This window comes from Bos indicus, chromosome 16, assembly GCF_029378745.1.
Source record: "Bos indicus isolate NIAB-ARS_2022 breed Sahiwal x Tharparkar chromosome 16, NIAB-ARS_B.indTharparkar_mat_pri_1.0, whole genome shotgun sequence".
NCBI classification, from domain to species: Eukaryota; Metazoa; Chordata; class Mammalia; order Artiodactyla; family Bovidae; genus Bos; species Bos indicus.
In genome coordinates this window covers 28,037,573-28,064,371 of record NC_091775.1, presented here as the reverse complement: position 1 = coordinate 28,064,371, position 26,799 = coordinate 28,037,573, and the positions used below count along the sequence as shown (strand labels likewise).

At 43.0% G+C, this 26,799-nt stretch overlaps 2 protein-coding genes across 4 annotated transcripts in view; one reads left to right on the top strand and one right to left on the bottom strand.

Annotated features, from left to right (window-relative positions):
• TP53BP2 (tumor protein p53 binding protein 2) overlaps positions 1-17,060 on the top strand; it is a 67,793-nt gene extending 50,733 nt beyond the window's left edge. For all 3 annotated transcript variants that reach the window (XM_070768017.1, XM_070768019.1, XM_070768018.1), the window contains 6 exons: positions 1,080-1,855; positions 4,838-4,975; positions 5,667-5,800; positions 8,292-8,458; positions 13,422-13,621; positions 16,134-17,060. In XM_070768017.1, the coding sequence (XP_070624118.1) occupies positions 1,080-1,855; positions 4,838-4,975; positions 5,667-5,800; positions 8,292-8,458; positions 13,422-13,621; positions 16,134-16,175 (1,457 nt within the window). In that variant the 3' untranslated portion in view covers positions 16,176-17,060. The remainder of the gene's footprint in view (positions 1-1,079; positions 1,856-4,837; positions 4,976-5,666; positions 5,801-8,291; positions 8,459-13,421; positions 13,622-16,133) is intronic.
• Positions 17,061-18,449: 1,389 nt separating this feature from the next.
• Positions 18,450-26,799, bottom strand: part of CAPN2 (calpain 2) — a 58,218-nt gene continuing 49,868 nt past the window's right edge. Inside the window, exons 16-21 of the mRNA XM_019976266.2 lie at positions 25,313-25,377; positions 24,293-24,361; positions 23,731-23,809; positions 21,483-21,599; positions 21,165-21,223; positions 18,450-19,418 (exon numbers count right to left, since the gene is read on the bottom strand). Coding sequence (XP_019831825.1) covers positions 19,395-19,418; positions 21,165-21,223; positions 21,483-21,599; positions 23,731-23,809; positions 24,293-24,361; positions 25,313-25,377 — 413 coding nt within the window. The 3' untranslated portion in view covers positions 18,450-19,394. The remainder of the gene's footprint in view (positions 19,419-21,164; positions 21,224-21,482; positions 21,600-23,730; positions 23,810-24,292; positions 24,362-25,312; positions 25,378-26,799) is intronic.

The following is a 26,799-nucleotide window of genomic DNA, read 5'->3' as shown; positions in this document are numbered from 1 at the left end:
AATGAAATAGATAAGTAAAACCTGTAGGGATGACATCACCTCCTGTGTTAAATTTCCCACGTGTTTATTTCCTGTTCACGGACAAGCCCCTTGGTGAGGGGGGAAGAGTGCCTGTGGGTAATTACCGTGCAGAAGGCTGTGTCTTCCCTCGAGGTCTGACCAGACATTCTTGGGGCATAGAGGATTGGACAGCTGCCTCTGTGAATGGCTTTTTTTTTTTTTTTAATGCTCTCTACTATATTTTAAGTTGTTCTAATGAGGACACAGCTACTACTTATATATAAAACATCAAAAGATTACTTTGTGTTAAATGTACATGGTCTGGTCATTTGTTGGGTCCTTTTTAAGAGTCATTACTTTACGGGACTAGAATACAATTCAATAAGTTTTAAATGAATGAAAAGGCTTTCTAGTTATGAAATAAGCATGTAGCTGTGGCCCCAGATGTCATGGAACTAATTACACAGCAGAGAATTTGTATGCATACTTCATCTTTCTCTTTTCATGAGTCTTTGGTGTGAACTGCTCATATAATAATTTGGGAATTAGATAATGGTGATAGAATGTCTAAGGGGACTAGTTTTGGTAAATATAGGTGGTTATTAATAATTTTGTGAGCCAGATGATTTCTCACATTGACTTACTTTTGAAAACTAAAAGATGGGATCACGCATGTTTAGTTTTAATTTGGACACATGAAAGGATTACCAGTTTTCATTGATTCTAAATCTTTTTCACAGTTTGACATTTTATTTATTTATGTATTTCACATTTAAACAATTTAAATGTGGATGCTATGTAAGTGATTTCTTACAACTGTACTTGGCAGCGTTTTCTTATTGATACGTAAAATAATGGGCCTGTTTACAATCAGTGAGGGTTTTGATTTAACCTATATGTATTATGCAGTGGTGGAAACCTTGCTCTGTTTATTATTTTTAAAAATTAGTTGTATTGAAGGGTATTTATGTAATAACTATGAAATTAAAAGAGGCTTTAATTATTGTTACTTCTGTCTGTTATTTGCTAGTTTTGTTTAATATTAATCAAGGCCTTTTTTCCCCCCCAATTCCAATTAGTGTATGGGAAGCCTGTGATTGCTGCTGCTCAGAACCAACAGCAGCTCCCAGAGAACGTTTATTCCAATAACCAGGGCAAATCTGGCAGCCCAGAACCCGAAACAGAGCCTGTTTCTTCAGTTCAGGAGACCCACGAAAATGAAAGGATTCCTCGGCCGCTCAGCCCGACCAAATTACTGCCTTTCCTTTCTAATCCTTACCGAAACCAGAGTGATGCCGACCTGGAAGCCCTACGAAAGAAACTGTCGAACGCCCCACGGCCGTTAAAGAAACGCAGCTCTATTACAGAACCCGAGGGTCCTAATGGGCCGAATATTCAGAAACTTCTGTATCAGAGGACCACCATCGCCGCCATGGAGACCATTTCTGTCCCAGCCTACCCATCCAAGTCTGCTTCTGGGACTGCCAGCCCGGAAAGCCCGCTGGAGATTCAGAATCCATATTTGCCTGTGGAGCCAGAGAAGGAGGTGGTCCCTCTGGTTCCTGAGCCGGCGTCCCCGGAGGAGGCCGGGAGCGCCAGTACAGAGAGCAATGACGCTCCAGCTCCTTCTACAGGCCTCGAGTATGTGCCTGAAGGAGTCCCAGACAGCAGCCCGAATTTCCAGAACAGCGTGGAAGAACCAAACCCAGAGGCTCCCCCTCTGCTGGAAGTGTACCTGGAGGAGTACCCCCCCTACCCACCCCCGCCATACCCATCTGGGGAACCAGAAGGCCCGGGAGAAGACTCTGTGAGCTTGCGTCCACCTGAGATCACCGGGCAAGTTTCTCTGCCTCCTGTAAGTAAAACCTTTCATCGCAGAAAGCTTTTATCTTGTCACAGCCTTCTCGGTGGCTGATGGTCACAACTCAGCAAAACACCAGCGAGTACTTAGGCCATTCACAAATGAAGATCTGTGTTTAAACTGCTGATTATAACAAATGTCTTCCACAGCTTCCCTTTTATTTTGCAATTCTCTTGGCACAGAGTGGGTCTTACAAATGTTATCAAAATGCAGTATATTCAGTATCATGAACATTTTCACTTTTTAGGAAGACCCCCTTTCTTTATGGAGGAAACAAAAGTTTTGTTCTTAGACCTATAAATACCACGTCTGCTGTTTCTTCTGTAGCTGGTGTTGCATGCATATTAGGGAAGCAACACTGGGAATGAAAAGACTGCATTTGGAACTTTTGATCATTAGTTTAGCTCTGTGAAATAAGGCAGATGGTTTAACTTCTTGTTGACATCACTCTTTCAAATTTTACTTTTGAAAGCATTGAAATTTATTTTCAGATTTTTCAGTGTCATATTTAGATGGAACCTCAAACTTCTGACATCGATAAAATTGTAATGGTTCTGGAAGAATTGGGTTCTGCTTGAATTGGGGTGTAGGAGAGAGTGGGGTATACAATCTTTAGCCTCATCCTCACCTTCGGCCTGGTTTGAAGTCTCCGGGTATCATAGTGATCCCTTAGGTTTCCTTGTGCTCTGACATTAAGTTATTCTGTTTCAGCAATTGTAATTGGTCTGTTCATATTTTCTATTTCTTCCTGGTTCAGCCTTGGAAGATCGTACCTTTCTAAGAATTTGTCCATTTCTTCCAGGTTGTCCATATTATTGGCATGAATTGTTTGTAGTAGTCTCTTAAGGTCCTTGGTACTTCTGTGGTGTCCGTGGTAACTTCCGTCTTTCGTTTCTAATTCTATTGATTTGCACCCTCTCCCTTTTTTCTGGATGAGTCTGGCTAAAGGTTTATCAATTTTACCTTTTCGAAGAACCAGCTTTTGGTTTCATTCACTGTTTCTGTTGTTTCTTTTGTCTCTATTTCATTAGTTTCTCCTCTAATCTTTGTGATTCCTTCTGCTGACATAGGGTTTTCTTTGTTCTTCTTTCTCTAGTTGCATTAAATATAAGATTAGGTTGTTTATTTGAGGTTTTTCTTGTTTCCTGGGGTAAGTGTGTAAAGCTCCCTCTTAGATCTGCTTTTGCGCATCCCATACATTTTAGATGACATGAAGCTATTCTAAAGCTTTGTATGTTTTGACTTGGGCATGTCTCCCAGACTCCTTCCAAATATTAAGCTTTTCTTTGGGAGTTTATTATGCCTCTTTGAAGTAGTGAGAAGATCAAAACCTGAGAATGTCTTTAAAGTCGGTTTTTTCAGAGTTTAATGTGAAGTCAATTTTATTTCAGTAGGAATGCAAGCTATCAATTTTTAAAACCTGGGCAAAGCAACATAGTATATTATAAGGATTTCTAAAAAACCGCTCTAGGTACTTTCCTGGCGATCCAGTGGTTAAGACGCCTTGCTTCCATACAAGAGGCATGGGTTTTTGATCAAGGTGTTGGGGAACTAGGGTCCCACATGCCACGTGGCTAAAAAATTTTAAATAAATAAATATTGCTAAAGCTTCTTTTTTTTAAGTGCTTTATACATTTGATCCCTTATTACATCTTTAGATGTGGTAGTATTCAAAAATAATGATTATCCAAAGTAGCTTTAGCTACTAGTTTACAGTCAACATTTGTTTAAAAGTTTTAGACAGTGAACATTGAATTGTAAGGGGAAATGTTTTAAAATAGAACTTAAAACTTTTTTTTTTTTTAAACAAATTCGTGCTTCTAAGTTCTGAGGCATGATTCTCTTAGTGTTAAGCAAGATTCTGTCATTCTCTTCCTAGGAAAGTGATTTATCAAGTTTTTCCTTCTTAGCTCGTGTAAAGTAGGAGCCTCTATTTTGTACTTTTGTTTGAAAGTGGATATGACTGTATTATTTATGAGTTGTATTATCGCTGCCATGTAATATTTACATTTCTTTTTTTTCAAGAGACAGCATTTTAGCCATTGCACATTTGTGAAATATATTGATTGCCACTTAATGTTTTTCAAAACTCAGTAGTTTCCATACCTGAAATAAAAGAAAGAAGTGTGGTATATCATACCCTAGGAAATGTTTCTACTCTGTTGGTTGTGTTTAAGAAACCTACCTTAGGGAGAATGTTAGGTCTGGTTGCCTAATTTTTTTAAGCCTGATGTATTAAAATGTAGAGAGGACTTGATTAATTTATTCACATATCTTGGAATACAGTTAAATTTTCAAATATAAAATAGTGATAGCATTTTAAGACTGGTAGGATTCTTCCCTGGTTTATCTAAGTCAGACTGATATTTATATTTTTCCTTACAATATACTTTCCCCTCCAACCCCACAAGAGGCTTTATGTTGTGAAATGATTAAAAGAAAGTGTTTTGAAGAAGCCTGATTACTCGGATTTGATTCCGTCTCTGACTGATGTTTACAGGCTGTGTGCCTCAATTTCCTTATCTGTAAAACAGGATAATAGAGTTTTCCTGAAGAATAAAAGAATAATCATTCAATACATGTCAGCTATCAGAATTTAGAGTTTGTGCTCTTGCTCAGGTTAATCATGTGGGGTTTGTTCTACTATATTAGGTAATTTAAAGACCAGTCTTGGCTAATTTTGATCCTTGACAAATAATCCAATCTGCTTTACAGATTTTACTCTTAGCCCAGTGTTACCCAAATGTGATTTCACTAAGTTTTAAAGAGTTAAGTTCTTTCCACTCTGTTATATGCATATATAAATATTAAGCTATGTATTATGATTTATATACTTTCTAATATAATGTTACACTTTAATAAAATGTGCTAAATATATATATTTTAAAGTTCTTTTTACTAACTCAGCTGAGATGTTATTCCTCTCCTTTTTGTTGTTTTGTGGTCTCCTAAATCTTCCCTGTGTTTCTTCTGCAGGGCAAAAGGACAAACTTGCGTAAAACTGGTTCCGAGCGGATTGCACATGGAATGAGGGTGAAATTCAACCCTCTCGCTTTGCTTCTAGATTCCTCTTTGGAGGGAGAATTTGACCTTGTACAGAGAATTATTTATGAGGTATGATTGAATTAGTTAATTTCATAAATATGACCTTGTATTTTGTTTTAAAGCTCTGATCAGAAAGCTACTGTAATTGACGTTGTTTTCTCTTTTGGGAGTTGGGTTTGTTGAGAGGAACTTTTGAGCATGCTCCACAACCAGCTTCTCTGTTTTAAGAGTGTGGCTGTAACAGTTTCAATAATGTGGACGTTCAGTTTTCTCTGGGGTTACTTTGCTTTCCCAGGGAGATCATGACCCTCCTTTAAAAATTGTTCATGTATGGATTTGTACTCTGCAGTGGTTTCAATTGTGGTCCCTACTTTTCAGAAGCCTGCTATTTAAAATATTTTTAGTTTGACCTTTCTTCCTCTTTATGGCAAATGTGACTTCTGCTTAGACACTAATTTGTGGTGGGAGGTTGGAGGATAAATAAACAAAAATGACTGTAAGGTTATAGTTTCTGGGACTTTTTCAGTTTTTAAAAAACCTTTTTATAGTGAGTGCCTACTTAATGTCTATCTTGCTTCTAGAACTGTTCTTGGTACAGTTTTTTTGGCTTCTGTAGGTTTTAATTATGATTTTCTTAAAAAAAAAAAAATTACTACAAGAGTTTCTTTCAGTTCTCTTAATCCTAAAGAGCCAGCTAATGTTTGATCATTTGGGCAACAAGAAATTTGAGTAACAGTCGCCCTTCTTATTGACGTTATAGGTTGATGACCCAAGCCTGCCTAATGATGAAGGTATTACAGCTCTTCACAACGCTGTGTGTGCAGGTCACACTGAAATTGTGAAATTCCTGGTGCAGTTTGGTGTAAATGTCAATGCTGCTGACAGTGATGGATGGTAAGACTTTCTTTTAAACTCCATTCTGGCTTCCGTTGTATCTGCTGTGTAGGCAGCAGAGGAACGGTGTTGTAGGTGCTTCTGGAGGGCAAAGAAGTATGTCAGTGCGTGTCCTCACGCTATTTATAATCTAAAAGGGGAGACGTGGGAGACACTTTCAAGGAATTAATATGTCCTCGTGTTAACAGTCCTCTCACTCCCATTCTGGAAGCAGATGGAGTTTTAGAAGTTTAGTAGTTAACTAATAAAAACAAGAAATGTCCCAAGGTGGTATACAGTTCACTGGCATGTTTCTGCAGATCTGAGAAATGCTGATTTAAGCAGGTTCCTTCCACCTCCCTGAAACTACCATATGTCTCTTAAGAGGGAGCGTATTGAATAATTTATAACCTTTCCCAAATATTTTTGACTGTGGAATCCATTTTTCATGGAACATTTTGTGGAACTGGTTTGTGGATAATCTCAGGAGATACTATTGCAAATGATGAATATTATTGTTTATAAGATAATACATTATTATTATCTAATAATGTCAAAGGCCCAAATAAGTTACTGTTACTCCTGATAACTGTAGTTACCAGGATAACTGAATGGATACTAAATTTTGTATTTAATTTTTTGAAAAAATAAAATTTTAAATTATGATATGCTTTTTTTGTGGGGAAAATACCAAAAATCTACTTCTTTCTATATGGGAAATTTTTTTAAGTTGTAAATCACACCATGGTTACTCAAGTATTTTAATTTTATAGGCTGTTTTTTCTCTTGATATGGAAATAATTGTGATATAAAATATACATGTATACACATAAATTGCAGACACCCATATGCATGGGTCCTCCTCACTTGGCTGTGACTTGTTTACTGTGACTGTCTCCTTCTTGTTAAACATTTAGACTGTTGTTCCAACTTTTTGTTTTGTTATAAATGATACTCTGAGAAGCATTTTGGTTGCAGTTTTAAAAAATTAATATGTATAAAATATGAGCCGAATATGGAAACATGCAAAAATAGAGAAATGAGGAAAACAAGCCATGTGCACCCCACCATCAGTATTTTAATATACTTCCTTCAAGCTCATGTATGAATGTGTGTGTATATATAGCTTTTTATGTCTCTCTTTTTGTTTTTTTAGTTTAGCTCTCAGTGGAGTTTTGTTTTTTTTAATTGAGATATAGTTGAGTTACAATACTATATTAGTTTCAGGTGTATAGCATAGGGATTCAAAGGTTTTATAGATTATACTCGGCTTAGTTATTTTTAAAATATTGCCTCTATTTCCTGTGCTGTAGTGTATTTATTTTATACATAGTAGTTTGTCTGTCTGAGTCCCTTATCCCTGTCTTGCTGTCTTCCTTGCTGCACTCTCCTCACTGGTAACCGCTAGTTGGTTCTCTGTATCTGTGAGTCTCCATGTTTTTTTGTATTCATTTGTTTGTTTTATTTTTTAGATTCTGCATATAAGTGGTAACATGTAGTATTTGTCTTTTTTATGCCTACTTTTTTAGTTTAACTTTATGCCATAAGCAAAACAAATTCTTAAGGTGTCATAATGCCTTTGTTTTCCTAATATTGGGAGTTTAGATTATGTATAATTGTTCACTATTAAAAAAGCCATGCAGTTCAAAAATCTACAGTAATAGTCACCAAACTATTGAACTCAGTGTTTGGGATGGGTGATAGGAAATAAATTTCTATTCTGAAAGACCCAAAGGGAATAAAATGACGAGGGGAGGAGAAGAGGGTAAAGAAGTGAATTCTCATGTACTTCAGGGCCTGATTACTGTCCTCAAGCCTGTCTTCTGAGTTTGAGCAGTGGTCCTGACTCTTCCACCTTTACTATGAATCTGGAGTCATTTATAATACATTACAAAACATTTGAGATGCTAGGGAAGATTCTCTGTCATGGTATTCATAAGTGTCTGCTCACCATAGATTGAGATGTGTATTTTACAGTCATTTTTTCTGATCCAGATTGAATTGGCATTTTTTTTTTCCCAATTAAGTTTCAGTAAGGATTTTAAGTGTTGGATGAAGGGAGTTATTTAGGTGCAATTTAGTTCCTTCAAAAGGGATCTTTAAAGGTGCATGTTTTGAGAAAAGGCCTGTTATTTAAAGAATTATAACCTCCACTGTGGCAGGAATAATTAGACTGGATGCTCCAGAGCGTGGAACTAAATACATTTTATCCTGCTTTAGATGATCAGACCCTTCCATGTCCTTTCACTCCTGTGCTTGATTCCTCTCACCTGCTGGGCTGCCCTGGCCCTGGTGTAGTCCAGCACCCTGACATTTACCTTCGTGGCTCTGTAATTCTCAGATGGGCTCAGATATCTGTGTTTAACTGATTTTCAAAAATCGGTGTGAAAGGTTTTCGGGAGGGGCTTGGTAGATGACAGACTTGAGAACTGTCTTTTCAGATACTCTGTCATAGCAATTGTCATTCAGTTTGGGAAGCCGTCTCTAGCCCTTGCTGTGTCCTTCTCCACAGGACCCCGCTGCACTGCGCTGCCTCCTGTAACAACGTCCAGGTGTGTAAGTTCTTGGTGGAGTCAGGAGCCGCTGTGTTTGCCATGACCTACAGTGATATGCAGACGGCTGCCGATAAGTGCGAGGAGATGGAAGAAGGCTACACCCAGTGCTCGCAATTTCTGTATGGTATGGAGCAACTAGATACACCTGTATTGATTACTGCATTCGTGTATCCTGTATCTCTAGGGTGTCATTTGATAAGTGTTCTTATTATTTGGGGGTTCCCTGATAGCTCAGTTGGTAAGGAATCCGCCTGCAATGCAGGAGACCCTGGTTTGATTCCTGGGTTAGGAAGATCTGCTGGAGAAGGGATAGGCTACCCACTTCAGTATTCTTGGCCTTCCCTTGTGGCTCAGCTGGTAAAGAATCCATCTGCAATGCGGGAAACCTGGGTTTGATCCCTGGGTTGGGAAGATCCCCTGGAGAAGGGAAAGGCTACCCGCTCCAGTATTCTGGCCTGGAGAATTCCGTGGACTATGTAGTCCATGGTGTCGCAGAGTCAGACACGACTGAACGACTTTCACTTATTATTTGGGAAAGCATTTTGTGTTGGTACATTGTCCTAGGCATTGAAAATAGGGCAGCCTTGATCTCAAATGTGAATGCAGCTTTTGTGTGTGTGTGTGTGTGTGTGTGTCTAGAAGCAGCTATTGTCCGGGACATCTTTACCAACAAAAGACAGTGATGCAGCATTGCATCTAGCAGGATTAATAGCTTTTGACCATCAAAAGATCCTCTAGTAAGACCTCAGTACTTGGCAAATGATGCTGTATCTTGCTGTAGCTTTGCGCATAAGTACACAGAACTCTCCTCCCCGCTTCTAAGATGAGCAAGAGAAATGCATTGTTGGAATAAGAATCCAACTGATTCAAGTTTTCCTGCTAAATCAGACTTGTCACAAAGTAGATCACATGTACTTCAGAGCTAATTTTTTTACTCTTTTGTTCTCTTATTTTTGCGTTTATTATTCTAGTGGATAATACCATCAGTGCTGTACCCAGAGAAAAATGGACTTGAGGTTTTAGATGGATAGATGTTGGTTGGCATTGTTATTTACAGGGAAAAGTTTTTTTTATTTACAAATCTTAGAAGTTGAGGTTAGTATTTGTTTTTAGACTGGCTTGAGAGGAAGGGAGAAGCGATAAAGCGAGAGACAAATGAGGCAGCGGGTCCCAGGACCCCAAACCACTCAGGCATCAGACATGGGAAGATGCCCAAGGTGAAACGTCTTCTCTCGCTGTGCTTGGGGTGTGACTAGGCCTGTTTTCAGGCTCTAGGAGAGAAGGGAGAGAGTCAGAGGAAGAACCACAGACTGTAGATTCTCTTCTTTATCTCTCAGCTCTTAGTTTTTATTGTTGATATTATGATCATTTACTGTTTGTGTTCTGAACTCTAGATCGAAGAATAATTTTGATGTATTACTGTATTTAAAAATCAGTGTTATGTAATATGTGTTTTGTTTTGTTAAAAACATATATTGAAAAAATATAGCTCATATTGGTGATTGAGCTATATTTAAGTAAGGAATGTGATTTTTTAAAACATTTAAGGACATTTGACCAGAAATTTTAAAAATTTGTGAAATGTATCGTGGTTGTTCAAGCTGGTTTTAGAAAAGGCAAAGGAACCAGAGATCAAAGTGCCAACATCCACTGGATCATGGAAAAAGCAAGAGAGTTCCAGAAAAGCATCTATTTCTGCTTTATTGACTATGCCAAAGCCTTTGACTGTGTGGATCACAATAAACTGTGGAAAATTCTGAAAGAGATGGGAATACCAGACCACCTGATCTGCCTCTTGAGAAATTTGTATGCAGGTCAGGAAGCAACAGTTAGAACTGGACATGGAACAATAGACTGGTTCCAAATAGAAAAAGGAGTTCGTCAAGGCTGTATATTGTCACCCTGTTTATTTAACTTATATGCAGAGTACATCATGAGAAACGCAGGACTGGAAGAAACACAAGCTGGAATCAAGATTGCCGGGAGAAATATCAATAACCTCAGATATGCAGATGACACCACCCTTATGGCAGAAAATGAAGAGGAACTCAAAAGCCTCTTGATGAAAGTGAAAGTGGAGAGTAAAAAAGCTGGCTTAAAGCTCAACATTCAGAAAATGAAGATCATGGCATCCAGTCCCATCACTTCATGGGAAATAGATGGGGAAACAGTGGAAACAGTGTTAGACTTTATTTTTCTGGGCTCCAAAATCACCGCAGATGGTGACTGCAGCCATGAAATTAAAAGACGCTTACTCCTTGGAAGGAAAGTTATGACCAACCTAGATAGCATATTGAAAAGCAGAGACATTACTTTGCCAACAAAGGTCCGTCTAGTCAAGGCTATGGTTTTTTCTGTGGTCATGTATGGATGTGAGAGTTGGACTGTGAAGAAGGCTGAGTGCCGAAGAATTGATGCTTTTGAACTGTGGTGTTGGAGAAGACTCTTGAGAGTCCTTGGACTGCAAGGAGATCCAACCAGTCCATTCTGAAGGAGATCAGCCCTGGGATTTCTTTGGAAGGAATGATGCTAAAGCTGAAACTCCAGTACTTTGGCCACCTCATGTGAAGAGTTGACTCATTGGAAAAGACTCTGATGCTGGGAGGGATTGGGGGCAAGAGGAGAAGGGGACGACAGAGGATGAGATGGCTGGATGGCATCACTGACTTGATGGATGTGAGTCTGAGTGAACTCCGGGAGTTGGTGATGGACAGGGAGGTCTGGTGTGCTGCGATTCATGGGGTCGCAAAGAGTCGGACACCACTGAGCGACTGATCTGATCTGATCGTGGATACTGAGAGCATTTCTGATATGTAGTTTAAATACTGATGCTACTAGACTGAACACAGTGAAGCATCCAGGTATCCAGCCTGGGAAACAGAGGCTGAGTGCTCTCAGCCATCAGTTGGGCCCCTCCTGACATAGCCCCTCTCACATCTTTGGTGACTGCCCCCTGGAATTGATAACAATAGTTTTATCACCTCTGTATGACTCCTACAACTAATATTGTTTATCTTCCCGTTTTTGACCTTTACATAGAATAAACCATACTAGTGATGCCCTGGCTTCTTTTTTCATCCACTGTGGCTTTTGAGAGTCATTGGTGGTGTTGCCTGTAGCTGACGTTTCTTTTCACTGTGCTGCTGTTCCATTTTGGGACTCTCCCACAAGCTATATTTCCATTTTACTTTGGGTGGACATTGGGTTGTTTTCCCGCTTCATGCCTCCCTCCGTCCCTCTCTCTTGCTTGCTTCCTTCCTTCCGCCCTGGTGACCATTTTTGTCCTCGTCTCCCAGTGTCCCTAGAACTAGCTGCCAGGTCACAGGGAGGCCTGTCAAGCAGAGTGTTCCTTCTGCTCCGTGTTCTCTTTAACCTTCAGTGGGTTTGGAATCCTATCCCACTGTGGCTTTAGTTTGCATTTCCCAAATTACAGTGAGGGTGGAGCAAGTTTTTAGGCCCTCAGGAACTGTTTAAAACAGTAATTTGTAACTCTTAGTTTAATAAACAATGAGAAATTGTCTTTCACGTCTAATGATTTCCTGGAATTGAGACTCGAGTTGTTATTTCGAGTGCATCATTCCATCCCAAACAGATAACAAATCTGGCCAGCTTTAAAATTTAGTGGAATCATGGTTGTATCAAGTCTTATTGTCCTTGTGAATCTCCCATATTTTGCATGTCTTATATAAGCAGGAAAGTTGGAGATTCACTTGTCCCCATGAGTAGAAACCTGACCCTCTAGATAGGCAGAGCCTTCTTTTGGAAAAGAATGATTTAATTTCTAGTTTTGCCCAGAGTGAGAGACAGGCAGCGTGTGCTGCTGCATTAACTGACACAAGAAAAATAGGTTTATAATCAATAACTTAGGTTCACGTAAGTTGAAAGACCTGACTATTTTCATAAGCAAGCAGATACTTTCCTGGCTTTTCTAAAAAAGTGAAAATAATAATGAAGTCTGCCTTGCTCAGGAGATTGTTGTCTAATTCCTCTTCCCCTTCCCCTGTGTTGCCTGCCTGTTGATGATTGCGACTCCTTATTAGCATCACCTTAGAGGATGCTGCTGCTGCTGCTAAGTTGCTTCAGTCGTGTCCAACTCTGTGCGACCCCATAGACGGCAGCCAACCAGGCTCCCCTGTCCCTGGGATTCTCCAGGCAAGAACACTGGAGTGGGTTGCCATTTCCTTCTCCAATGCATGAAAGTTAAAAGTGAAAGTGAAGTCGCTCAGTCGTGTCTGACTCTTCGAGACTCCATGGATTGCAGCCTTCCAGGCTCCTCCGTCCATGGGATTTTCCAGGCAAGAGTACTGGAGTGGGGTGCCATTGCCTTCTCCGACCTTAGAGGATAGGGAGGTATAAATGGAGAAAGATGAAACCTACAGTCCTAGTTCATCTGCAAATCTGGTGTTAACTCTGGTAAAAAGTGAGCATTTGGGGATTTTTTTTTTTCCTTCCCCCAGTTTGTGGACTTCAGTGACTTTTAGAATTCTGATTCAAGTTGACTATACATAGACTTTTATATCCTAATACCTGTCCCTATATCTGCATTCTAACATTTTATATATATTTTTCTTCCATCTTTCCTTATTTGGAAATTAATAGAAACCACTTTAACAGGCACAACATTCTGATCTTTTTTCTCTGCCTGCTTTAAGTTTTAGGTAGAGAACAAAAATGATCCCAGAGTTCCTTGGTCATTACACTTAGTCTGCTAAAATTTGACAGATGTCTCATCCACTTTTTTAATATTCTAGACTTGAACAGTTGTTTTTTTCATTCCTGGGTTTGTAATTTTTTTTGTATTCTGAGTGAGAGTAGTTTTGAGAGCTGCTTATAAAGTGTTGGTTAATTTTAGAGCTCGTTTAAAGCTAATAGCATACATTAACTTGTCTTTTATATGTTGCTTCTACCCTGCTGGTGTTCCTCTCCTTCCCCAGCCCCGGGAAGTTTATTTATTGAATGTTTAATGTAGTAGCTTCTCCCATTCCAGCAGGTCCCCATTACTTCTCATTTAGTTTCATGGAGCTGCAGGTTCTGAGCGTGGTATCCTCTGAGTTACTTACTCTGTGCTGTATCTTACATGATTTTAGGAGTTCAGGAGAAAATGGGCATAATGAATAAAGGGATCATTTACGCACTTTGGGACTATGAACCTCAGAATGATGACGAGCTGCCCATGAAAGAAGGAGACTGCATGACAATTGTGCGCAGGGAAGACGAAGATGAGATTGAATGGTGGTGGGCCCGCCTGAATGACAAGGAAGGATATGTTCCACGCAATTTGCTGGGAGTAAGTGAATGATGTCTTTATGTGTGTCAGAGAGGGGCTTGGGGAAAATGGCTGTGTATTGTAGGTTCAGTGCAGCCTGCTGCCCTTTGTTAATGAGAAGTGGAATTTAACATTTTGTCTTAAATTTAGATCCAGAACCTCATTTCCAGTGATTCCTATTATGATCAATAGCATATTTACAGGTTTACCAGCCCCCAGAAGTCTGGGGTTCTGTCTTCATTTATAAATACAGTGAAGATAATTGGACAATATGATGGAAATTGAGCTTATGAAATTTGAAATACATTTTGGATTTAAGTCGGGATTTGTGAATCTGCTAGAGAGTTTGAACAGGGCACCAGAGGCAAGATTCTTTGTTCTTGCTCTACTGTTGAATTTTGTTTCATATAAACCAAGAAAGTAATCAAATCACACCAGCACATATAAACCCATAACATATCTATATTAGTCTGAAGGGGCTGCTCTCTTTGGGCAGACATTCTGGGGGTATTTTCAGGGAAAGGCTAGTATAGTTGGACGGAGTCTAATGTACAGCAAATGGGAGATATTTTTATTGTATTTTCATCATTTGTCAGGCCAGCATGGTCTGTGCCTGCAGAGTGCTTCTGCTCAGCTTGAGGTCCTAAACCAGGGAGCACTGGGAGTGTCCCTCTGCCCGGGCATTACTCTCTGGGGAGATGGCTAAAATGACTCCAGTGTTGGGATCTGGAGCTTGGATTCTGGCCCATGTCTCCTCATTCTGACTCAGTCTTCTCCTTTGTTGTTTGATGTACAGTATAAATGACTTCATACATCTTGACTCCCTCATAGCTCAGTTGGTAAAGAATCCGCCTACAATGCAGGAGACCCTGGTTTGATTCCTGGGTTGGGAAGATCTGCTGGAGAAGGGATAGGCTACCCACTCCAGTATTCTTGGGCTTCCCTTGTGGCTCAGCTGGTAAAGAATCTGCCTATAATGTGGGAGACCTGGAAGATCCCCTGGAGAAGGGAAAGGCTACACACTCCAGTATTCTGGCCTGGAGAATTCCATGGACTGTATAGTCCATGGGGTTGCAAAGAGTAGGACACGACTGAGTGACCTTCACTTTCACTTTCATCTTGATGCCTGTCTTCCTGGGAGCAAAATTTATTATTATTAAACATTTGGGGTTTGGATAATATTTATTCATCTGATCGTAATGAACATGGAAAAAAACCAAAACAAGCCATGGAGCCCTTCAAAAAAGCTTTTCAAATTAACACACAAAAGTAGAAATATAGAGATGCTTCTCTTTCAAGCCCTCCTGTTTGCTTCTACAAAAACTTTAGCGCCAGAGAAGCATAATCTCTTACATGCAGCCATTTTCCTTCTTTAATGAACACCAAGAGGAAATATGTACTTTTACTTCTTATAGTTTCTTGGGGAAAGCTCTGCCCCTTAGAAGTAGTTGATTATTTGGGTCTTACTTTAATTTTCTAACAGAGAGGTCCAGTGGTTACTGAAACGTGGGGAGAATGATTCGTTCCCAAGTGTGGAAGCACTTGGTCAGAGATCAAGCTCTCCTCCTGAGGATGGCTTTCAAAGATTCTGAAATCAGTGGACTGGATTGAAGATTTTCATTTTAATCCAACATTTAAATATTCTTAGTCCTTTGGAAATCTTTCCTGGGTACATGTGGCCTCTACACAACTTCTTTGGGTTTCTCTTGAAGTTTTTTTGAAAAGGAAATTGCCTAAATGTTGAATTTTTAGTCAGAGGCTCACATACAAGTTTTGAAGACTGTATTGGCCAAGTATCTTTCCTCACAGAGAGAAGCAGTCCTTGATATAACATTGATCCCTCAGTTAACTTTTCAGTTTTGGCTTGAAGTCCGACTCGATTGTCTTTTTCTTCCCCCTTTGTCTGGAGGAGGAGAAGGAGGGAGGAAGGGTTGGTTTTGTTTGCCAGTTGAATGACTAGTCTGACTTGCTCTTGGCTTCATGAACACTCTCCTTCCCAGCTCTTGTTATGGAAAAGCACGAGATCCTAAAACAAAAAATCCCCACTATCCTCCCTGAAATCTGTAGACTTTTAGTCTGTGGCATTTCGTTCATGACGGTCTCCAGTCCCATGACACCATGTGACGTCCATTACGCATAAAGTTCAAAGAGATTTTTCCACTCCTTACCTTTTCCCTCAGAACAGAAGTTCTCCGTGTTGGAGTTACAGCGTATTGCAAGTCGTTTCTTCCAGTGCTTTGTGGTCCTCGTTGGACTTGATTTGCAGTTCAGTAGGCTGCGTAGAGGAAGTTAATGCTCTGAGCCATCCCACATTTTATATCACTGCACCAGGAGTGTTCCTGTTGAGGGAACCCCTATGACAACAAGAGTTACTCAGCTACTCTGGTTGCTTCACATGGCAGAGAGTCCTTTCTTTGGTTTAACTTCTCTCCTGTGACATCAACATCCCACTCCCCCCCGCCCCCATACTTTCCTGAAGGTGTTATACTCCCATGTCGTGCATATGTAAATATTTTAAAACTTCTTTTAACAGCTATACCCAAGAATTAAACCAAGACAAAGGAGCTTGGCCTGAAACTTTGCAGATGTTTAGTTCATGAAGAATTCATCTCTGTTACCACTAAGAAGAAACAGTATGATCGTTTGCGGCAGAAATTTCTCAAGACTGATTTTAATGACAGAGTAACTTGAAAGCCATGAAGAAGGAGCTCTGGAAGCAGATGAAGGCTTGGAGCAGCCACTGTTGGCGAAGGATGCTCAGCTCGCTGGAGCAGAGCTTGGCAGGAAGCTGATGCGCTGTGCTGGGCAAGGTGCCCTGTGTTGTACTCCGAAAGATCCATGGTGACAATCCTGTTCTCTGCAAGAAATGGGACCACTTACTGGACTACTGCGAGGTCGGCTCCTTGGCCTGCTTCCGGTGGTGTGTTTCAGCGCCTGCCACACCCCTGTCCTCCCACCAGGACCAGTGCCACCACAGTGCCATCTGATTGTCCCCCAGAACAGCAGGCCCGCGGGGGACTTGCATGGAGGCTCAAAGGCGCCGCAGACTGTGTCTTGTCTGTGAAGAACTGTTTGATGGTTGTCAGTGAGCAATAACCTGATGGTATGATTCCTCGTAGCACCGTATCTTTGAAATATTGAAACCACACTACACTACAGGTAGATTTAGATTCTTGTTTTTAGGCTGAGATTTGAATCTATATTTATTGTCTTTTGTATCTCAGAAATTAGAGACTTGCTATAGACTTAACTCATGATATTTGTCAAGATCATAGTTGACTTTAAAAATAATTGTAATAAAATTAAACTTTTTGACTCTAAGCTTTTTACTGGCTTTAGTTTTTTATGTCATTAACAGCTGTGTTTCAAGTTCCTAAGTCATTGGAATATCATACTCTGCTGAAAAATAATATTTCTTTACCAGCCATGTGATTAAATATTTCTTTGCTCAGTTTTGCAATTTGTGATTTTTGTGGTGGTCTTTGATATAGAGTTAAGACTTTTTATAAAAGATCTTAGAGGCCATGGTGATAGAAGCTTGTACCTTTACCTAGAGCTTCTGACAGGCTGTTTGTGTCCTCATTTTATTTCAGAGGCTTCATATGGTTATATACACTGAGTTACAGGATGTAAAGTTAATGTAGCCCCAGCCTGCACATTAATATGTTACCAAGTTTGTGAATTGTTGGGGACCTCATTTTGCTTAGTAAAACTGTTTCATTTATTAGAAGATACAGGTGAGAAAACGAGTGGTCACGTTTCCTTAGACATTTTTACGAGTAGTAGATTCTAGCAAGAAAGGAAGGTAGACAGCAGAACATACTGTGCCTTTCAGACTAATAGTGAGTAGAGAAAACATGGACGAAATGTCAGAGGACCTGTGTGGTAGACAAAATTCTGAAGATGCCCCGCCAGTCCCCCATATTCTTGTTCTGTTGTGTTGTGGACTGAATATTTGTGTCCCCCTAAAATTCATGTCGACACCCTAATCCCCAGTGTGATAGTATTTGGAGGTGGGGCCTTTGGGAGGTGATTAGGTTTACATGAGGGTGGGGCTGCATGAACTTAGTGTCCTGATAAGAGGAAAAGTCTAGTATAATCTGTGAGGATACCCCAAGAAGGCTGCCATTCTCACCTGACACTGAATCTGCTGGCACCTTGGTTTTGGATGTCCCAGCCTCCAGAACCATGAGAAATAGATGTCGTTTAAGCTACACAGCCTGTGGTATTTTTTTACAGCAGCCTGAGACACCTGGTTATTTAATCAAGCACTAATCTAGGTACTGCCAAGAGGGTTTTTCAGATTTAAATTTCCTAATCAACTGACCTGACAATAGGGAGATTATCCTGGATTATCTCAGGTGGGCCCAAATGTGGTCATAGGATTTGACTTTGGGAAGTAAGTGGTGATCATCAAAAGAGGTCAGGCCAGTAGCCAGCGAATGCCGTTTACCACTTTCCTAGTCATCTTTCCTAGTCATATTTCCCGTCCACCATTCCTTAAGGATCCCCAGCAGTTGACCAGGGCTTTAGTTGCATGCCTTTCCGGATCTCTCTTACTCCCTCCACCAAAGGACACTCAGTGGCAGGCACACCCCAAAACTGCCGGTATCTCTTCAGGAGACCAAGAAGCAGCAGACATTGGAGCTAACTTTAGGGTCAATTATCAGAGCTTCTGAATTGGATTTTTACAAAGTTTTACAGTTCCACGAAATGGTAGATGAGCAGGCCCCTCCTCCCAATACAGGCAGTTTCAGAGGGAGGGAGCACGCCTTGCTGGAGTGGGGTGGGCTGTGACTGGGGGTGCTCACTGCTGCGCCTCTCCAGGAAGAACAGCACCCACGTGGGATTGCCTGAGCGACTCTTTATTGAACAGTACACTTGGAAGAAGATAAGGCAACAAGGCAGTATTTGTATAATGTCATTAGCATTTTCCCCAAGTTAAAGCCAGGAAACAAGCTTGGGTGGTTTCCCTGGGGGTTTCTATGAGACGTTCCCCCCAGTCCATGCATGGATGCTAGTGGGGAAGTTGGGGAAGATTTGAGGCGGGCGGCAAACAGCTGTGCTGTCTTCCATCACAGTGGGCTTGTAGACAGATGCCCAGTTTGGGTCAGTGCTTCAGCTGAGCCAGAGTAGCATCCTTTTGGTATCATAACACTCAGTGTGTTAAGACCAGATGTGCTCCAGCACTTGAGTTAAGACATGCTGGTTAACCAATCAATGTTATATAAAATCTGTCTCTTAACCCAGTGACTGAGATGTGCTTCTCACCTGGCCTCTTGAGATGCCTTCATGATGCATCATGTTTTCCCATTATACCCAAGGGCAATAAGGAATCCCTGGACAGCTGTTTGGTAGATGTCATAGCTGCATTTTTAAACTTGAAGTTGCTTTAACTATTGCTGGCAAGGACGTTGTGTCCTTTGAGGTTGACTGAATGTTCAATTAAGCTCAGCTGTTAAACACCTCCCTGCAGTTTTTCCTGATTTAATATTGCTCTAAACAGGAAAGTGTGTAAAAGTAAAAAGTATATACTATATACAGATGGAAGATTTTTCTCTAAGTTTGTCAAGGGTTTAAGTGACTTGCATTTAGTATGATTATATGCAAATCTTTTACTTGGATATCTGAAAGTTCTGCTTTCTCAAGTCGACAATATCATTTTCAGCTCTAATCATCAGTTTAAGTAAATGTTCCCATAATTTCAAGATCTAGATAAAAAGTTTCTCCGTGGAAGCTTAGTCCTCAGCTGATTTTCTTTCATGAGACATCTTCAGGCAGATTGGTTATCACTTCAAAGTACTGAAAAAGACAGCCACTGTGAGGAAAGGAAGAAAAAAAAAAATCAGGGATCACTTTTTAAACTCAAAGGGTGTAGATTATTTTGAAAGATTGCCTGTTTTACCAGAAAAGCTGATTAAGGCTTAAGATGTGACTGCACTAACTCACATTTCTTTCTACCTGATTTCTAGAGTCTAGCTTTTTACAGGGCAGTGAAAAGTGGTTATTTGAATCAGGTGGTCACGAATCGAATTACAAGGTTGACTGAAACGATGACACTTGGACACTTGAATTAGCAGTTCCACCTCTGTGCCTCAGAGTGTCACAGCAGAGGTTAGCTTAGGGTGTGGATAAACCCTTAAACTAGTGGTTTCCAACCTTAGTTCTATATTGGAGGAATCTGGGAACTTTACACCAGATTCTAATGAAATTAAGTCTGGAATGGGCCTGGACATTGGGACTTTTTGAAGTTTCCCAGGTCTAGCCTGCAGGCAAGGTTGACCATCATGGCAAACCAAAGGGGAGATCTTCCTGCTGTTACCACCTTAGCCAAAAACAAAAAAGACTGGGGAACTCCAGGGACCTGTAAGAGGAAAGGCTAAGAAAGGATGGAAAGCCAGTGGGTAAGATGCTTCCTAGAGGAAATGGGGATGGTGGTGTGAGTAGGCTGGTCATAGGGAACAGTGGCAGCCGGGGAGGAATAGATTTCCATTGAGAATGATAAAGGGGGCTACAGTTGCAAACTTCACACGTGGCATGTTTGGCCCCAACTGGAATGCCTCTACCTTAACTGCAGTCTCAGGGGAGGGTTATTTCCTGAGCTACATGAGTTTCAAGCAAATTAGTTCTTTGGAACCAGCTAAAATGTATCTGCAGTTGGCTCATGTTACTTTAAAATGCATAATAGCAGACTGAAAGAGTCATTTAGTTTCTGGGTTCCTCCAGAGTTCTAAATTTAAGGAAAGAAGTGACAGTCCCTCATCCCCCGACCCCACCCCCTGTCCTTGACACTCTGCTCCTCTCTGGCCCATGGGATCCGGTCATCCCCACTCAGCACTGGTCATGCCACCCCACCCTCTGTAGGTAGCCCTGTTCCAAGCTCAGCTCCCCCTCAGACAGAGGAAAAGCAGGCTGGGGCCCTGTGAGGATGAAAGTAACCCCAGTGACCTCCTTTGAAGTGAGTACGTCACTCACTTTGTCGTCTTTGGATGACAAGAGAACATTTTGTGCTTTGCTTTCTGTGGAACTGGAGTACCAACTGAATTTGGATTGGTGATCATTTTATAGGTGGCTGTCACTGGGGTTCCAGACCATATGAACACAATTATTACATATGGCACGCTTAGTCACTATTGTTAGTTTTACTTCAAGGGCAGAGGAAATGGAGAAAAGTAATTTGCTCACAAAGTCCTTTTAAGCAAAACTAAGAATGATGGCTCTTCCTAACACCCACTTAACTTTCAGCCAAAGGACTTCTTTGCATAAGCACCTTCTCCCATGCATGCTAATTAGCAGGTCATTTTTCTAAGAGGCCTTCTGCAGCCACCCTCTCCTTATTCTAACTTTGTGCTATTCTCAGGGCAAAGTTCTTGGGAGGAGGAGCCACATGTATTTCTTGGATTGGAGAATCAATAGGTAGTTGGGAACAACCAAACAGAAGTGCAGTTTGGGATCTCATAACCATTTATAGCCTGTCACTAACAGACCAAAAGCTTCAGGCTTCTGTCGCCCCGGTAACAGCCCTTCTCCCCTAGGAGTCTGGGCTGGGAGGCTGCTGACTTACAGAGATAAGGTCAAGCTGGATCATTCCAGTATTCTCGGGGTCCAGCTGCTTAAATATCCCTGTGGAGGAAGAAAGAGGATGTCACATAAATGAGTGAACTGAAACAAAGATCACATTATCCTCTTCCCCAGACTGGCAGCCGATTTCATCGAATGTCACAGCTATGATTTCTTCCCACTATCCCCAGATTAAAGAAGGAGTTTCATTCCCAGCTGAACAGACTCGTCTCTGGCTCAGGTTGTTTCACCCATGAAGAAAAGTAGGCTGCTTTCCTGCCGAGAGAACTGAAATGGGTCTTTTCCCCCAATGGGCACTTACTGAACAGTGTCTCCAGTCGAATCAAACACCGGACAAAATTGTCAAAATCGATGATGAGGTCGTCATCTGCAAACCGGGCGACAATCACTTGGTGGAGCTGACAGGGCATCTTGAAACCTGAAGTTAAATGAACAAGCAAACTGATGGCGAGGTGTTCGATTGCACCCGTGGGCTCTGTGCATGGGCTGTGGACCTGGCGGGGCGGTTTAGATGACAGTTGTCTTTGCTTTGGTCCCCCTGGTTGCTCTGCTGTGAGATTTTTTTTTGCAAACCTAGTGCCTCTGGCGTTGCTGGATGGATGTGGCAGAAACTGTTCATGCTAAACCAATATTAATTCTCCCTTTTTCCATAGTAGTAGAATTTTTTTTTTTTTTTTAATTTGGCTGTGCTGCGTCTTAGCTGCAGCACACGGGATCTTTGTTGCCACATGCAGGATCTTTCAGTTGGGGCACACAGGCTCTTTAGTTGTGGCATGTGGGCTCTAGCTCCCTGACCAGGGATTGAACCTGGGCCTCCTGCATTGGGAGTGTGGAGTCTTAATCACTGGACCACCAAGGAGGTCTCCCACAGTAGTAGAATTTTTAACAGGTCATGGCTGCCTAGAATTCAAGCTACATTTCTCAGTTTCCCTTACAGTCCTCTGAGGCCTTGTGACTAAGCCCTGGCACTGGGATTTGTGTACAGAGTGATGTATGCCCTTAAAGGCAAGGAGATTGGGACATCCCCGGTGGTCCACTGGTTAAGAATCCACCTTGCAATGCAGGGGACACGCGTTCATGCCTGGTTGGGGAACTAAGATCCCACATGCCTTGGGGCAACTGAGCCCGCACACCATGAACTACTGAGTTCACATAACATGATGAAAGATCTCACACGACCCAAGGAGGATTGCAAGCAGCCAGATAATACTTTATATGTGTGTGCGTACACACTTACATGGACAAAGAGTCATGTCTAACTCTTTGTAACCCTATGGACTGTAGCCTGCTAGGCTCCTCTGTTCATGGGGATTTTCCAGGCAAGAGTATTGGAGTGGGTTGCCATGTTCTCCTCCAGGGGATCTTCCCAACCCAGGGATTGAACCCAGGTCTCCAGCATTGCAGGTAGATTCTTTACTGTCTGAACCACTAGGGAAGTCCATGAATACTGGAGTGGGTAGCCTATCCCTTCTCCAGGGGATCTTCCCCACCCAGGAATCGAACTGGGATCTCCTGCATTGCAGATGGATTCTTTACCAGCTGAGCTACCAGGGAAGCCCATATATATATGAAGACAAGGAGACTGTCTTTCCCTCCTTCTGTCAGCCTGTTGCTAGCATGTGGCTTTGGCAAGCTGTCCTGGTCCTGCAGATACAGGCAATGCTCTGCAGGCTGGTGACACAATATGACAGAGGGAACCCGGGTCCCTGACAGCAGGAGACACCATCCTGGCCTTGGACGGCTTGAGCTTGAATTGCTATGTTAGAGAATGGTGTATGTTGTTTAAACCACTCACTTGGGGGGTCTCTGCTGCAGCATTATCCCATCGAATGAACAACTCCATGTTGTCATATCTGTCCCCACACCAGTCTCCCACTCTGCAGGTCTCCCACAGCTCGTGTCCTTTTTTACGGACATCACATTCTGTTAGGGACTCACTCAAGGATGGAGCTGGACACCCCACTTCTGCACCTGAACAGGGTGGGGAGTGGGGAGTGGGGGTGGTGGGTCTGTTGAGAACTGACTTTGCCTGCAACCCAACAGGGCCCTCAGAGGGAAATGGGATTCAAGAAGCCTTAGAGAGCAGACACATCCTGGACTCCATTTCATTTTACCAATTCGTTTTTAAAATTCAAACGAAAAGGAGGTGTTTGTATTGAACCAGCGCCTACTTTTGGAGAAGGCAATGGCACCCCACTCCAATACTCTTGCCTGGAAAATCCCATGGACGGAGGAGCCTGGTAGGCTGCAATCCATGGGGTGACTAAGAGTCGGGCACGACTGAGCGACTTCACTTTCACTTTTCACTTTCATGCATTGGAGAGGGAAATGGCAACCCACTCCAGTATTCTTGCCTGGAGAATCCCAGGGGCAGGAGCCTGGTGGGCTGCCATCTATGGGGTCGCACAGAGTCAGACACGACTGAAGCAACTTAGCAGCAGCAGCAGCAGCACCTACTTTATTTCAGTTTACCAAGCTTTGTATCATATAGTCTAAGTTTTCACATGTTCTACAGATAAAAGAAAGAAAATACAGTGAGGAAGTATTACCTGCTTCTTCTAATGCTTTCCGCATCTCATAGGAGTTCATGGTTCCAGACCGGTCCACATCAATTTCCCGGTAAATTTTCTGGAACATACAAAACAGAAAATCATGACCTGAAAGGCAGCAAGTTACCTCTGTGCTATGTGCTAAGTGGGGCTGGGGTGTTTCCAGCTCTGTGCCTCTACTTTGGCCTTGGAAAAATCATCCACGTTTCAGCCTTAAATAGTATTTTGCCTCTTTGTGTGAGCTGGATTATAAATAAGCCCATCAAGTCACCTAGCCAACTCCATGAGTCCTGTTACTATCTTCTGTAATCTTTGCACTTGAGCTGTCAGAAACCCAAACTACAAGGGATTACAGTTACACAAACCTTTTCAGGACGTTTGATGGTGGCTTTTAGATGAGCCCGTCTCCAGTCCATAAGGAAGTATGCCACTTAATTTGCCCCGACCTGTTTGCACCCATTCTGAGCTCCGTCACAGGCACAGTCCCCTCCCCTTGGAGCTGTTCCTCCACATCCCAACACAGACCCACTGCCCCTGCCGCCCGGCCCTCATGGGCTCTCACTTGGTATTTCTGAATCTTCGTCCAGAGAATGTAGAACTCCTTCAGACCCAGTTTGCCACTCCCATCCGACTGCCTTCAGTTAAGGAAAGCTCCTGGAGTCTGGGTCCACCCGGGCTGAGTCACCTCGTCTGTCCTCTCCCCTGGGGAGTCTGGTAACCCCAGTCATCCACGAGGAGCTCTCGTAGAAGGCCCTTTTCCACTCTTCACACTGGCTAGAGCTCCCTCTAAGGGCTGGTGGACAGGCCCAGTAGAGACCTGCAGACCCCCTCACCCTGCGTGCTGACTGGTCTGGGGTGATCTGCTGAAGGCCCCAGGTGCTGCTAGCAATGAGCCCTCGGATGATATGCAGAGGCTTTGGGCGGCTTTTAATGGCCTGGCCCTTGCCTATTTGGGGAGAATTATTATTTCTAAGAGGACTTTTGTGAGGGGAGCTCACAGCAGGTGCCAAGGGCCCACCAAATGAAGCTTCACAGCAGCTTGGACCATCCAGGCCACTCCTGCCCAGCACCTCCCAGGAAGCAGGAAGGACACTGGATGGGTGAGGAGTCGGCCTTGGGGCCAGGTGGTGGCCTAGGAAGGGGCCAGAGCAAAGACGAAGGACTGTGCTCTTGTTGGGGGGCAGGGGCGCTCTTAGGACGGAAAACCATGCCTGGGGAAACATTCACATCAGAAATACCATGGTTTAGGGACTGCTCCCCTAGAGGTAACAAGTCCAAACTGCCCTGGCAGGTGACGGTGGGTGTGCTGTTGGGCACTTTCTGCAAGAGCCCAGGAACCACTCAGCCTGTGGTGCGGGTGGTGGGAGGGGAGAGGGCTGGAGTGAATGTGGCATCTCGCATTCCCTCATCTGAAGCTTCCCGAATTTCCCCAGCGAGAGAGGTCACTGCTGACAACAGTCCTACACCTCGGCCGGCGGGGACCGCTGGCCGCTGTGAGGGGAAGGAAGCATGTGTTTGAATCTTCCCAGAGTGCAGTTTCACACTCCCCCAGCCTCTGTCCTCGGGGCCTGTTAAAGGATACGTCGAGCATGTCCACCATGATTTTGCAGGTCTCAATGCTAAAGCCGTCGGACTTGATATCTTGGCCTAGGATCAAAAGAAGTGTGAGAGGAGCATCTTGTGGAGCAGTGCTATTCAACATGACCTTCTGGGAGGACAGGGAAGTCCTGTGTCTGCACCCCTGATGTGGGATCCACTTGTGTGTGCTAAGTCGTTGTTACATCTGACTCTGTGACCCCATGGACTGTAGCCCACCAGGTTCCTCTGTCCATGGGGTTTTCCCAGCAAGAATACTGGAGTGGGTTGCCATTTCCTCCTCCAGGGGATCTTCCCCACCCAGGGACTGAACCCAGTGTCTCCTGCATTGCAGGTGGATTCTTTACCGCTGAGCCACCAGAGGAGCCACTTAAGTTATTTTAAATAGCCACATAAGGCTGATGGCCATGATACTGGGCCAGTGCAGAGATGTGTAACCTTTTTTTGACTTCTCTGTATATTAGCCACGGGCACCCAGGATTTTAATAAGAGCTTTCTAAAATTTTTTGACTGTGCCGCATGGCATGTGGTATCTTAGTTCCCCAACCAGGGGTTGAAACCTTGCCCCCTGCATTGGAAGGTGGAGTCTTAACCATAGGACCGCCAAGGAAGGCCAAGTGTTTTTTAAATAAATAACAGGATGATAAGGATCTGGGCTTTTAAGTGCAAAGCCACCTGTGGACAGATCGGAAGCCCCATGTGTTCATCCTAGGCTGGGCCCTGAAGAAGAAGATGTTTACTTAACTATCTCTTTGTAGGTGTTCAGGGGTCCTGTGTGTCCCCAGCTGGGTGGGAATTGAGGGCTGGAGCCTGTATTCTCCTGGGTGAGTCACTTGCAAGGTGAGTCCCATGTAGTTGGTGGTCAGTAGGTGGAGTGAGCACCTCGCCACAGACATGAGTCTTCCCACAGCCTTCAGGGGAGCCCACCCCTTTTGCCATGAAAGGTTAGGACCTAACCTGTCTCAAAGCTGCCCTTCTGGGCACTGACCCCTTCTCCGTGTGGGCATGAGACTGTGCGTGGGCCCCTTGGGGAGAAGGAGGAGTCACCAGGCATTGCTTGGGGGGAGGTACCGCGCTCTGAGGTGTGGGGGAGGCCACTGCTGTGCCCCCAACAAAGAGCAGCTGAATCTGAGCTGGCCATACCCCTCCCCCACCCTTCCCACATCTGTGCAGAAATAACGAGCCTCTGTGTCCCTGGGCTTATGACGGCCACACAGCTGAAGAGCCCGTGACCTCACTTGTGCCTGGCGGCCTTGAGGGTAAACACCATCTTCTCGTCACCCCCAGATCAGAGGAGGGGAGCCTAGGACTGGGACGCATCTTGGGGAAGCCCTGCCCTGGCCCAGCCTTTCTGGCCGATCGACCCCCTAACTGCAGCTCCTCGAATCACAGACGCTCAAAAGCAGCCATTTGTTCCAAGGCCACAGATGGTTTCCATGAAGGGTGTGTTGTTTGCATCCACTGTGATGGAAG